This window comes from Urocitellus parryii, chromosome 2, assembly GCF_045843805.1.
Source record: "Urocitellus parryii isolate mUroPar1 chromosome 2, mUroPar1.hap1, whole genome shotgun sequence".
Taxonomy (NCBI): domain Eukaryota; kingdom Metazoa; phylum Chordata; class Mammalia; order Rodentia; family Sciuridae; genus Urocitellus; species Urocitellus parryii.
This window is the reverse complement of record NC_135532.1, coordinates 92,990,285-93,001,781: the sequence shown is the minus strand read 5'-3', so window position 1 is coordinate 93,001,781 and position 11,497 is coordinate 92,990,285. Positions and strand designations below refer to the sequence as shown.

General features: G+C 50.3%; 2 protein-coding genes and 1 non-coding gene across 4 annotated transcripts; 1 reads left to right on the top strand and 2 right to left on the bottom strand.

The window, feature by feature from the left end:
• The first annotated feature begins 283 nt into the window (after nt 1-283).
• On the top strand, nt 284-6,134 carry Ifrd2 (interferon related developmental regulator 2). 2 transcript variants are annotated; one of them, XM_026384025.2, is made up of 12 exons: nt 284-507; nt 3,166-3,285; nt 3,373-3,457; nt 3,562-3,686; nt 3,771-3,928; nt 4,091-4,141; nt 4,226-4,404; nt 4,494-4,599; nt 4,944-5,081; nt 5,170-5,298; nt 5,377-5,472; nt 5,606-6,134. In XM_026384025.2, exons 1-12 carry the CDS (start codon nt 453-455, stop codon nt 5,684-5,686), a joined length of 1,323 nt encoding a protein of 440 aa, XP_026239810.1. In that variant the 5' UTR covers nt 284-452; the 3' UTR covers nt 5,687-6,134. The 2 variants fall into 2 exon arrangements, with proteins under 2 accessions (XP_026239810.1, XP_026239808.1); XM_026384023.2 differs by lacking the exon at nt 4,226-4,404 and having other exon boundaries at nt 368-507; nt 4,498-4,599.
• Lsmem2 (leucine rich single-pass membrane protein 2) lies at nt 5,853-11,418 on the bottom strand. The gene is made up of 4 exons (XM_026384031.2): nt 11,308-11,418; nt 7,264-7,374; nt 6,997-7,182; nt 5,853-6,797 (listed from the first exon to the last, which is right to left on the bottom strand). Exons 1-4 carry the CDS (start codon nt 11,327-11,329, stop codon nt 6,664-6,666), a joined length of 453 nt encoding a protein of 150 aa, XP_026239816.1. The 5' UTR covers nt 11,330-11,418; the 3' UTR covers nt 5,853-6,663.
• On the bottom strand, nt 7,653-7,725 carry Trnav-cac (transfer RNA valine (anticodon CAC)). Its single transcript has one exon. It is a non-coding gene; the product is annotated as a tRNA-Val (tRNA).
• Nucleotides 11,419-11,497: the final 79 nt, after the last annotated feature.

Genomic DNA, 11,497 nt, shown 5'->3' with positions numbered 1-11,497 from the left:
TAAAATGTTGGTCTTGCCATGGTGCTTCATCCGTGGAAGGAAAGATCAGAGTTAAGGACTGTGCCATCCTGCACAGCGCGGGGCTGGACGGCGGGCAGGGCATTGTGGGTGCAGAGTTCAGATAGGGCGGGCACGGCTTGTGGATCCAGGAGTTAACTGCGACTACCGTGGTGCTCTGCTTCTAGACAGCAGGCCCTAACCTGTGCGCGCAGCCCCCTGGGAATAGTAGTTCCGGGGCCGTGGATGTGGGTCTGAACCAGGTGGCCGGGAACTCGCCTTCCCAGCTACCCGTTTGGCAGGGCGGGGCGCCTCGCGAAGATGGTGGCGCGCGCGGCGTGTGGCTCCCGTCGTCTGTCCAAGTCTCAGCACAGCGCACCGGCCAGCATCTCGCTGGTTTGGAGCGCCCGCCCGCCTGGTCCCTGACCCCGCGCCCCCCATACCCAGTTCCCAGCATGCCCCGCGCCCGTAAGGGCAACGCGCCCCGCAAGGGCGGCCAGCGCCGTGGAGGTGAGTGGGGGGCTCCAGGCAGCTGTTCAGCAGCGAGCAGAGGCCCCGCGCGGGTCCCCGTCGTGTCCCCGAGGGTCCTGGGGCTGGGAACACCTCTTGATTAGCCTAGCCTCCCTGAACTGTGCCGAGGCCCGCACGTGTCCCAGCAGGCATCGGCCACGTGTGCGCCCAACTTGAGCGCGCTGCCAGCCGCCTGTCGGGATCCCGCGGTCCTAGTGGTGACTCAGCCAGTACCTTTGGACATTAATTTTCCCACTGCCCCTCCACCCCATTTGCTTGCTGGGGTGGATAAACCTACTGGACAGAGAGCGAAGCTATCCTCCTTGACAAATCCGTGTCCTTTGGTGGTCTGGACGGGGAAGCTGGCAGACGCCTAACTTGCTCCCAAAACTAAAAGAGGTGAGGTGCGAGTGGGAAACTACAGAATCCGGGTGATTCCTGTCAGGGGACTGGATGAATACCCTAGAGCCTGAGGCAGTCTTAGTTATTGCTTATCAACCAAGAACCTGTCCTGTTGAAGTAAACACATATGTTTGTTCTGATGCGATAGAGTGTCTGACCACCGCCTAATGGGGCTTGGGTGTGGAACACTAAATAGGGTAGTGACAGTTCAAAGGGACTGGTGCTGAAACTTTTTCACGGAGTGGTGTCAGCCCCAGACTGAGGAACTTAGGAAATCACATGCAAAGAGATCCTCTGGGTGAATTCTGAGAAGATGAGAAGAGATAACCATGGAAAGAGAGCAGGTTGTACAGAGATTTGGCAGCTGCGGGGATCATAATACAGTGGAGCAAATGAGAGAAGGCTGGGCTGCTTTTGCAGCTAGGTAGAGAAGAAGTGAGCAGGGGCAGTGTGCCTGCTGGACTTTTTCCTACAGGCAAGGAGTATAATTAGTTTCTGAGATGTAGGGCCAGCCTTGTGGTCAGAACCTGTCCAGGGCTTTGCCACAGTAGCCACCCTTACCAAAGTAGCACGTAGCCTTGGACAGAACATATATCAGGAAGGCTCTCGCTAGAGATTTCCCTGTGTTCTCCTTTTTTAGGGGCCAGTTTCTTCTCTACCAGGGTCAGGAGGACTGTGTTTATCTAAAATCCACCACAGCTGAAGGTCCTGGATGGACCAAAGGAAGCTCAGAAGACAATATACTTGAAGCATGGGATACCCAGCACATTCAATAGAAGCTGGGCTTTTGCCCTCAGAACTCATAGGTGGCTTGATGAATTTGTTGGCCTGCAGCAGAGCCATAACAAACCACTTGTCTTCAGCTGCTCCACCTTAAATGCATTTGCTTCTCTGTTTTGCAGATAGAGAAATGGAGGCTTCAAAGCCAGGGCAACTGACCCATTACAACTCTGTTAAGATATAGAGCTGGGGGTGCTGGGGTTTGTGGCTTAGCAGTAGACTGCCGCCTAGAGATTTGGCCCTGGGTTTGATCCTCGGCACCACATAAAAATAAATAAAATAAAGGTATTGAGTCCAACTACAGCTAAAAAATAAATACTAAAAAGAAAAGATGTAGAGCTGGGGGCTTGGGTTGTGGCTCAGTGGTAGAGCACTTGCCTGGCAAGTGTAAGGCACTGAGTTTGATTCTCAGCACCTCATAACAATAAATAAACAAAATGAATATGTTAAAAAACAGAGAAAAAGTTGGCTGGGGCTGTGGCTCAGTGGTAAAGTGCTTGCCTAGCATGCATGAGGCACTGGGTTCAGTTCTCAGCACCACATACAAATAAATAAAATAAAGGCCCATTAACAACTGGAAAATATAAAAATATTTAAAATATAAAAATATTTAAAATATAAAAATATTTTTTAAAAAAGTAGAGCTGGGGACCAAGGGTGTAGTCCAATGATAGGACACTTGCCTAGCAAGTCCAAGGCCCTGGGTTTACTCCCTAGCTTGGGGGGGAAAAAAAGAAGTGAGCTGGAGTTTGAACCCCAGATCTGCCTAACTATAATCTAAGACCCTGACCTTTGTATTGCTCACTTTAGGGCATAATCCAAGCTGGGCCACAGGCCTAGTTGGACCCATACAAGCCCTCCCTTCTACCTCTAGTTTAGCTCCCAGTCTCGTCCTTAAAACAGGCTTTGAGGGCTGGGGATGTGGCTCAAGCGGTAGCTCGCTCGCCTAGCATGCGTGCAGCCTGGGTTCAATCCTTAGCACTACATACAAATAAACGTTGTGTCCGCTGAAAACTAAAAAAATTAATATTAAAAAATTCTCTCTCTCTCTCTAAAAAAAAAAACAAAAAAACAGGCTTTGATCTCAGGGAGGCTCTTCCCACCAAGTCTGCCACATTATCCCTAGCTGGGCCTTATTCTTGACACTGTTCAAACGATTGATCTCCTTCCCTTTTTCCTGCTTCTTGGCTCAAGTCTGCTGTTTCAGTTCGTGTACTGCCCAACTCAGTTTTGGCCCCCTCATCTTTGAGAAGGGGGGCAGCATTCTGTCTTGTTTAGTCATGAGGTTGAGTAAGATATGCCCAACCTTCATTAATGGAAGCAAGCCACTTTTTTTGTTTGTTTGAGACAGGGTCTTGCTGTTTGCCAAGGCTGCCCTCAAACTTGCAATTCTCCTGCCTCAGCCTCCTGAGTAGTTGGGATTACAGGTGTACACCACTGAACCCCACAAACGTATCCTGTTTTTACTCTCATCAGGTGCCCGGAGCAGTGCCCAAGCTGACTCAGGTTCCAGTGAGGATGAGGCAGCCAGTGAAGCCCGCAGCACCACCAGTGACTGTCCCAGCCTTCTCAGCACCACAGCAGAGGACAGTCTGGGTGAGAGCAGGTGGCAGTTTGGTCGGGGCTTGGCTCAGGCTCCACTGGGCGAGGGCAAGAAGTGGTGCTGACCCACTGGCCTTGCAGGGGGGGATGCCGTGGATGAGCAGGGCCAACAGGAAGACCTTGAGGAAAAGCTGAAGGAATATGTGGACTGCCTCACAGACAAGAGGTATTCCTGGCTGCCAGCCAACTCCTACAGTGGGGCCCTGCTCAGCCCATGCCAAATATGACAAAGAGGCTGGCCCCCATGACCCCCCTTCTCTATTTCCCCAGTGCCAAGACCCGGCAAGGAGCTCTAGAGAGCCTGCGCCTGGCCCTGGCCTCCCGCCTACTTCCTGACTTCTTGCTAGAGCGCAGCCTGACACTGACCGATGCCCTGGAAAAGTGCCTCAAGAAAGGTTAGGCCCTTAGGATGCATGGGGAACTTTAACTAGGCAGGAGGTGATCCTTGCTGCCTTGGGCTAACTGAAAGGATCCCACAGGGAAGGGCGAGGAACAGGCCCTGGCTGCTGCTGTTCTAGGCCTGCTGTGTGTGCAGCTGGGCCCTGGACCCAAGGGTGAGGAGCTGTTCCACAGCCTGCAGCCCCTGCTGATCTCTGTGCTTAGTGACAGCACAGCTAGCCCTGCTGCCCGGCTCCACGTGAGTATTCCCAAGCGCCAAAGAACCTTTCCTTCACCTTATCCCTAAGTAGAGTGATAGATTTAACCTGTTCAGGCTCCCCTACTCTAAGGGAGTTGAGCCACACGGCTGGGAAGCTGGGTTCACCCCTAACCAGGTCTGGCTCTGTCCTCCTCCCAACAGTGTGCTTCTGCTCTCGGCTTGGGTTGCTATGTGGCTGCTGCTGATGTCCAGGTGAGTGGCCTTTGGACACAAGTGGTACCACCTAAACCCATAGGTCTGTCCCTGAGTCCATCCCCTGCCTCCCTGTGCTCCTAGGACCTGGTCTCTTGCCTTGCTTGCTTGGAAGGTGTTTTCAGCCGGTCCTGTGGCACAGGTGGTTCCACAACTCCTGTGGTCCCTGCCAGTCTTCATGGGCTGCTTTGTGCTGCCCTGCAGGCCTGGGCATTGCTGCTCACCATCTGCCCCAGCACCCATATTAGCCACATCCTTAACAGGTAGGGGCAGCTGTCCACTGGGAGTGGGAGGAGATCATGATGGGGCCCCCAACAATGCCCACACATAGCTTAGCATGCCTCTTCCCTAGGCAGCTGCCCCGGCTGCCCCAGCTCTTGTCCAGTGAAAGTGTGAACCTGCGGATTGCTGCTGGTGAAACCATCGCACTACTCTTTGAGCTCGCCCGGGACCTTGAGGTGTGAGGGACAATGGGGGTCATGGGGGGTGCCTGCTTGTGCCATTGCCCATCCCAGACTGGATGCAGAGCATGCCACAGATAACAGAGCAGCCTGGGGTCATTATGCAGGGAAGATGGCCTCAACATTGACTCACATGCTAGGAGCTGTGATGGGGACTCTGAACAGTGGTATTCTGTATAGGCAGAGGCCAAGGAGGGGTTGAGGGAGGTCAGACAGAAGAGGAGGATTCTCAGTGAAAGAAAGGCTTCAGGCAGCTTACATTAAGAGCCAACACGGGGGGGGGGGGGGGGGAGAAAAAGCCAATGGAGCTCACAAACCCAATCTCCATCGCCCCCCCACAGGAGGACTTCGTTTATGAGGACATGGAGGCACTCTGTGGTACCCTGCGCACTCTGGCCACTGACAGCAACAAGTACCGTGCTAAGGCTGACCGCCGGCGCCAACGCTCTACTTTCCGTGCTGTGCTGAACTTTGTTGAGGTGCGTGTGAGAACGAGTGTGTTCTAGCACAAGTGCATCCCCAGGCATAGCAGCCAAGCCCAGTCATGTGGGCCCCTCTACCCTGCAGGGCAGTGAATGTGAGGAAGAGACAATCCGCTTTGGACTTGAAGTGCTCTATGTGGACAGCTGGGCTCGGCACCGGATCTATGCTGCCTTCAAGGATGTGCTGGGTTCCGGCATGCACCACCACCTTCAGGTGGGAGGCTACTCAGGGAGGGCTGCCCAGCTTGGCTACTTTGGACTGTCCTGAGTTTATTGCCCTCTTTGTCCCCAGAACAATGAGCTTCTTCGTGACATCTTTGGCCTGGGCCCGGTGCTGGTGCTGGATGCCACTGCCCTGAAGGCCTGCAAAATTTCACGCTTTGAGAAGGTTTGTGCCCTAGGCACCTGTCTTTCCCTCTATTCCTGTTTCCTGGGGGCCTGGAGCTCAGCAAGGGCTGCCAGAGGAGCCTGGGCTTTTCCCTTCCTGGCTCACCACGTCACTCTCTTTGCCCCTACCCCAGCACCTGTACAATGCTGCCGCCTTCAAAGCCCGGACCAAGGCTCGAAGCCGTGTAAGGGACAAGCGGGCAGACATCCTGTGAGGCGGACCAGCTGAAGAGAAGACTACCCTCACTGTTGCCCATATTTTTAACAGAAGAGAGTGCAAGAACTGGTCTCTGCCAGTGATTGTCACTTTATTTTTTTAATGGCAAAACCAAAAACATATAGGGTGGATGGGTGAAGGAAGGGTCAGGACTTTTGGGACCCTGGCCTTTGTCCCTGCACTCAACCCTATGGCCTCTTCCTGCCCTTTCTCAGGTGAGGCCAAATGTGTGCCTCTCCCAGGGTAGTCAGTAGGGAAGCTATCCCTTCCCTCCCTTTCCTTTTTTTAGGCCTTGTTCCCCTGGGGTGACACACTTTCTTTGGGGGACTGGCATCTGGACAAATGCCATCAGAGTAGGTGTGGAAGCAAAGCGATCTGGAATGGATTTGTGCAGATTTTTAAAGATTATATAAGAGATAATTAAACAGAATGCTCAGCTTCTTGTGGCCTTGACTCCTAGGTATTTTGGCCCGCTCTCCCTCCCCATCCACCATCCCAAATTTGGGCCAGCTGGGTCTCCCCCATCTCACCTTTGCCCTCCATGGCAGTCTCTCCTCAAGTGGGGCTCCCTTACCTCAACTCAGAACCCAGCCTGTCCTTGAGAACTGAGGTTGGACCCCCACTGGGAGGCCTGGCAATCACTGCAATGGGGGCAGCTATTTCTAGACTTCTGAACCTTCTATCTAGGGGTAGCCAGAGGGTGCTGACAGGCCACAGGAGAAGCCAGGAGGCTGGTGCCCTGTCGTGACCTTGCGCCACCCAAAGCAGGTCCTTGGCATCAGAAAGCTTAGCTTTATCTAGACCTGGCCTGAAGAGGTCAGGAGAGGGAGGCAGGCAGCTGTAGAGTCACATCAGGCTCTTGTACAAAAATTTCACCAAGGAAGTAGTGTAGACCAGCACTGGGAGAGGAGAGGCCTGCCCATGGCTGCTTTATTCCCCCACATAGAACCCCAGACCATGAGTTCAAATGGTATCTCAGCTGGGTGTTCGGGCTTCACTGGAGTTCAGCCTCCTCAGCTGGCTGAGACTGGCTAAGCGGAGTTTGAGCAGAGTCTCCTCCTGTGTTCGAAGTGTATGTGCTAGGACCCGCAGGGATTCACTCTGCAACACTGGAAATGTACAGGCATTTGTGGAACCTGTCAGACCACGTTGCTCCTCCACACCTCCCCCAATCAGCCCAGCATCAGGGAGTTCCCATTGACCCCTGACCACCCTTCATTGCTGCAGCATCTGCAGTTGCTCTTTCCAAAGAGCCACCCAATGCCCACTGCCTTGCCCTCAGTTCCCACCAGCTCTGTCCATCCCTACCACTCAGGTAGACAGCCAAGATTGCAAGCGCCAGGCAGGTGAGCACCAGCAGTGCCAGCAGTAATAGGAATCCCCCACGGTCACACACTGGGCTGCAGCCAGCCTGGGTACACAGTGATGGTGGCAAGACACCTAGCAGCTCATCCCACTGCCGTGCCTCTTCAGCCAAATAGGGACGAAGGGATCCTATGGGGAGGATGAAATATTAGGAGGGCAATTTCCTCTCCTCCCCCAGTACATCCATCTCTCACCCCTGCCCCTACCTACCTCCACTGTGCAGGTCACTGATGGACTCCACTCTGTGCAGATGCACCTCCTGCACATGGTTGTGGTCCAGTGGCCCCCTGCTCCTCTGGCTGTGCATTGATGCCACAGTGTCTGCAGGGAAGTGAGTCTGATTCAGCCAGACAGGTCACTTCTTCCCTTTTCCCAGATAGCCCTCAAGAAGCAGGGACTTGGGAAGGATGGAGATAATGGGAATTTGCTCCAAATCCCCTACAACTTCAGGAATGACCTTGGTTCAGATCCAGAACAACCTTAGCTACTTACTTGTACAGTAGCAGGTACACTCAACTTGCTACCATGTATCATTCCAAGCACCTGGAGGGACTTTCAGCTACTTACCTGCCTACTCATTTCTTTTTTTGTTTGTTTTTTGATGGTACTGGGGATTGAACCCAGAGCCTTTTGCATGTGAGGCAAGCACTTTACCAACTGAGTTATATTCCCCAGCCCCCTGCCTGCTCATTTCTAGCAAATAGTTATTCAGTCTTGCAGGACTAAGTCCACAGTACACACAGTTCAGTCCTCTTCTGTTTATCAAAGACCTGAAGACCTGTGAATTAGTCATCTGTCCAGACCTGGTGCTCTGTGCCTTCTGGGCAGCAAACAGCCCCATTCAAGACCTCATGGAAACTGGATGTGATGGCACAGGTTTGTAATACCTGAAACTCAGGAGATTGAGGCAAGTGACTGCAAGTTCAAAGCCAGTCTCAGGGAGTCCCGGTCTGAACACATTGTGGAACCTTTTCTTCCCAGCCTTGCTTCTGTGTTCTTTAACAAACTAAGTGTGATTCTGTTGTGCAAAACCTGCTGTTTTCACTCAACATCACTGAGACTCCTCTATTAAAACACTTTCTCATGTCTCTGCAGGCATGAGACTGCCTGGCCATTTAGGTTATTTCTGGGACCCTTTGGAAGTTAACAGCCCCCAGACATCCATCATTGAGTATGAAAATTTCCCCCAATTTCTTGGTAGTCTTTTTTTTTTTTAACCTTTATTTATTTTTTTGTGGAGCTGAGGATTGAATCCAGTGCCTTGCACACGCTAGGCAAACGCTGTGCCACTGAGCCACAACCCCATCCCTTCTTGGTAGTCTTTAATGACAATTCCCAGAAGAGAAAATTTGGATCCAAGAAGGAAAGGCTTTTTTGGTTTGGTTTGGTTTGGTTTTGCTGTTATTTTCCAGTACTGAGTGTTGGATCCAAGGTCTCACACTGCTAGGCAAGTGCTTTAGCACTGAGTACTTGCCCCCACCCCATTTTGTTTTATTTATTTTATTTTTTAATTGTAGATGGACACAGTATCTTTTTTTAAGAGAAAATTTGTTTACTATTTATTTTATAGTTTTCAGTGGACCCAACATCTTTATTTTTTATTTTTATGTGGTGTTGAGGATTGAACCCAGTGCCCCGCGCACGCCAGGTGAGCGCGCTACCGCTTGAGCCACATCCCCAGCCCACAATATCTTTTTTTATTAATTTTTTTTATGTGGTGCTGAGGGTCCAACCCAGTGCCTCATGCATGTGAGCCAAGTGCTCAACCACTGAACTACAACCCTAGCACTTTTTTTTTTTTTTTTTTTTTTTGGAACCCAGGGATGCTTAACCACTGAGCTGCATCCCCAGTCCTTTTTATTTTTTATTTTGAGACGGGGTCTTGCCAAGTTAACTCGGGGCCTTACTAAATTGCTGAGACTGACTTTCAACTTTTAGTCCCCCTGCCTCAGCCTCCCAAGCCTCAGATTATAGGCATGTGCCACCATCCCCGCCTTTTTTTTTTTTTTTTTTTTGGTTGGGAGTGGGGGAAAGTTCTCACTGTGTCACCCAGGTGGGCCTCAAACTTGCCATCTTCCTGCCTCAGCCTCCAGAGAAATCTGGTATTACAGGCATGGGCTACCATTTCTAGTAGGTATTTCGTTTCTCAGCTATCATCAAATTTCCTCCAGAAGGTGTGTCTGCAGCCCCAACATCTCCAACATTAGGCATCCCCACTAGGGGGAAAAAAAGTTTATATGCGCACAGTTGAATAGTATTTGTAATATGAGAGATAAGCAATTACCTTTATTTACTATTTCTTTTATGGGTATGGAGATCAAACCCATATCCTTAATGTATGCTAGGTAAGTGCTATATCACTAAGCTACAACCTCAGCCTTGAGAAGTTGTCTTTTTTAATTTATTTGATGGAGTTTCTTGCTGGCCTGGACTCCTAGACTCTAGTGATCCTCTTCCCTCAGCCTCCCATGTACCATCAAAGTTTTTTTTTTTTTTTTTTTTTTGTATTGTGGTACTGGATATTGAACCCAGGGGTACTCTACTGCTGAATTATATTCCCAGTCCTTTTTATATTTTACTTTTATTATTTTTATTTTTATTTTTTTAGTGAGAGAGGAGAGAGAGAGAGAATTTTTAATGTTTATTTTTTAGTTCTTGGCAGACACAACATCTTTGTTGGTATGTGGTGCTGAGGATCAAACCCGGGCCGCACGCATGCCAGGCGAGCGCGCTACCGCTCGAGCCACATCCCCAGCCCCTATATTTTACTTTTAGACAGGGTCTAAGTTGCCCAGGCTGACCTTGAACTTGCAGTCCTCCTGTCTTAGCCTCCTGAGTCACTGAGATTACAGGTGTATCCCTTGTACCTGGGCCATCAAAGTATTTTATGATTTCTAGATATGTAAAATATATATAGTATATATATGGGACTGAACCCATGTACGCTCTACCACTGAGCAAAATCCCCAGCCCTATTATTTATTTATTTATTTATTGGTACTGGGGATGGAACCCAGAGGCACTTTACCACTAAGCTACATCTCCAACTCAATTTTGAGACAGTCTCACTAAAATGCCTGGGTTGGCCTCAAACTTGTAATCCTCCTGCCTCAGCCTCTGAAGTTGCAACCATGTCCAGATAATCATATTTTCTTCTGGTGTTCTTTGACTTGATTTTTTAAAATCTTGGCCCCATAAGAGCTCCAGATACCCACCTAAAAGTTGGATCAGGGAAGGGGGGCTTTAGAAGGATTCTTCCTGTTAGAGATAATGGTGGCTTTGGACTCTCTGGGTCTATCACTCTCAGGTCAATAACTCAACTTTCATATTTGCTTGAAGCTGTCCCTTAACATGCTCAAAAGCAAGACAAACAAAAACAGATGCTTCCAGACCTCAAGTCTGGGTGATAGTTTGAAGGTCAAGTACCCTCTTTATACTTAGTATGCTTTTCCCTAATTTAAATTGAACACGGATTCTGTTTGTTACAAAAAAAAAAAAAAAAAAACAGTAAATGTTATTGTTAAGATCTGCCCTCCCCCAAAGATGAACATTTCCTCTTACCTGAGTTCAAGCCACTCCCCTGTAGTATAAAATGTTGGAAATGTGATGAGAGAGCCAGTCACCTTGACCAAGCTGGGTTGTGGGCTATCGCCTAGAACCATAGTCCTGTGACATGGCCAGCCTTCAAATGCAGCTGCCTAGATTCCTGTTGCTATGGCTCCTCTGAGCCTCAGGACTTCTTTTATTAGTAAAGCAGTTAGATGAATGGCCACCAAGCTCTTGAACAGCTGAGTCAGTCTGTCCAGACTGAGGGACCTCAGCCCTTAGTCAGTTGGGGAATATTTAGTCCTAAATTAGGGGAAGCCATAGGCCTATCTACTGCTTCGTCCCTAGGAAGTGCCCAAATGGGCCTACCCCCCAGTTCCAGTTTTCTCCCTGAAAGAATAGCTGTACTGGCCAGGCAGCTGTCCGGATACCCACACCCACTAAGAGTGGCCTGTAGTTGACCCACTCCTAGTGGGTAGCTTTCCCCAATCCTTCCATGCAGGGAAAACTGAGATAGGGCCTACTGTGGGAAAGGGTTCTAAGCATGGAAGGCTCTTCATCCATGCATGGGATATCCTTTTACTAGAGCTGGGAAATGAAAATTGATGACTAGTCAAACAATGAGATCAGTGGGACAGAGGGTCTCTCCGTGGTTCACAGGGTAACAGGACTGGGGCCTTGCCCTCCCTCATGATCACCCTCTCCTACCTTCTTGAGTCCTCTCAGGCATGGCAAGTGGTAGTCAGGGGGCCAATGAGGGTGCCCAGTAGCAGGGCTGGACAAAGCAGCAGCAGCAGCTTCTCTGGGAGCCTGGGGAAGGCCTGGCCACTTTCCAATCTAGGCTTAAAATAGGCCTGAGCTCAGCCAGCTGGGCTATATTTAGAGGGGGCAGCTCTTA

What these genes read in the sequence shown, in the direction of transcription:
- Lsmem2 (XM_026384031.2), bottom strand. Translation starts at nt 11,329, where the DNA reads ATGCCTGAGAGGACTCAAGAAG. An exon ending in GCCTGAGAGGACTCAAGAAG is followed by an intron (nt 7,375 to 11,307) that starts GTAGGAGAGGGT and finishes ACTTCCCTGCAG; the next exon opens with ACACTGTGGCATCAATGCAC. An exon ending in CAGTGACCTGCACAGTGGAG is followed by an intron (nt 7,183 to 7,263) that starts GTAGGTAGGGGC and finishes TCCTCCCCATAG; the next exon opens with GATCCCTTCGTCCCTATTTG.
- Ifrd2 (XM_026384025.2), top strand. Translation starts at nt 453, where the DNA reads ATGCCCCGCGCCCGTAAGGGCAACGCGCCCCGCAAGGGCGGCCAGCGC. An exon ending in GGAAAAGTGCCTCAAGAAAG is followed by an intron (nt 3,687 to 3,770) that starts GTTAGGCCCTTA and finishes AGGATCCCACAG; the next exon opens with GGAAGGGCGAGGAACAGGCC. An exon ending in AAATTTCACGCTTTGAGAAG is followed by an intron (nt 5,473 to 5,605) that starts GTTTGTGCCCTA and finishes CCCCTACCCCAG; the next exon opens with CACCTGTACAATGCTGCCGC.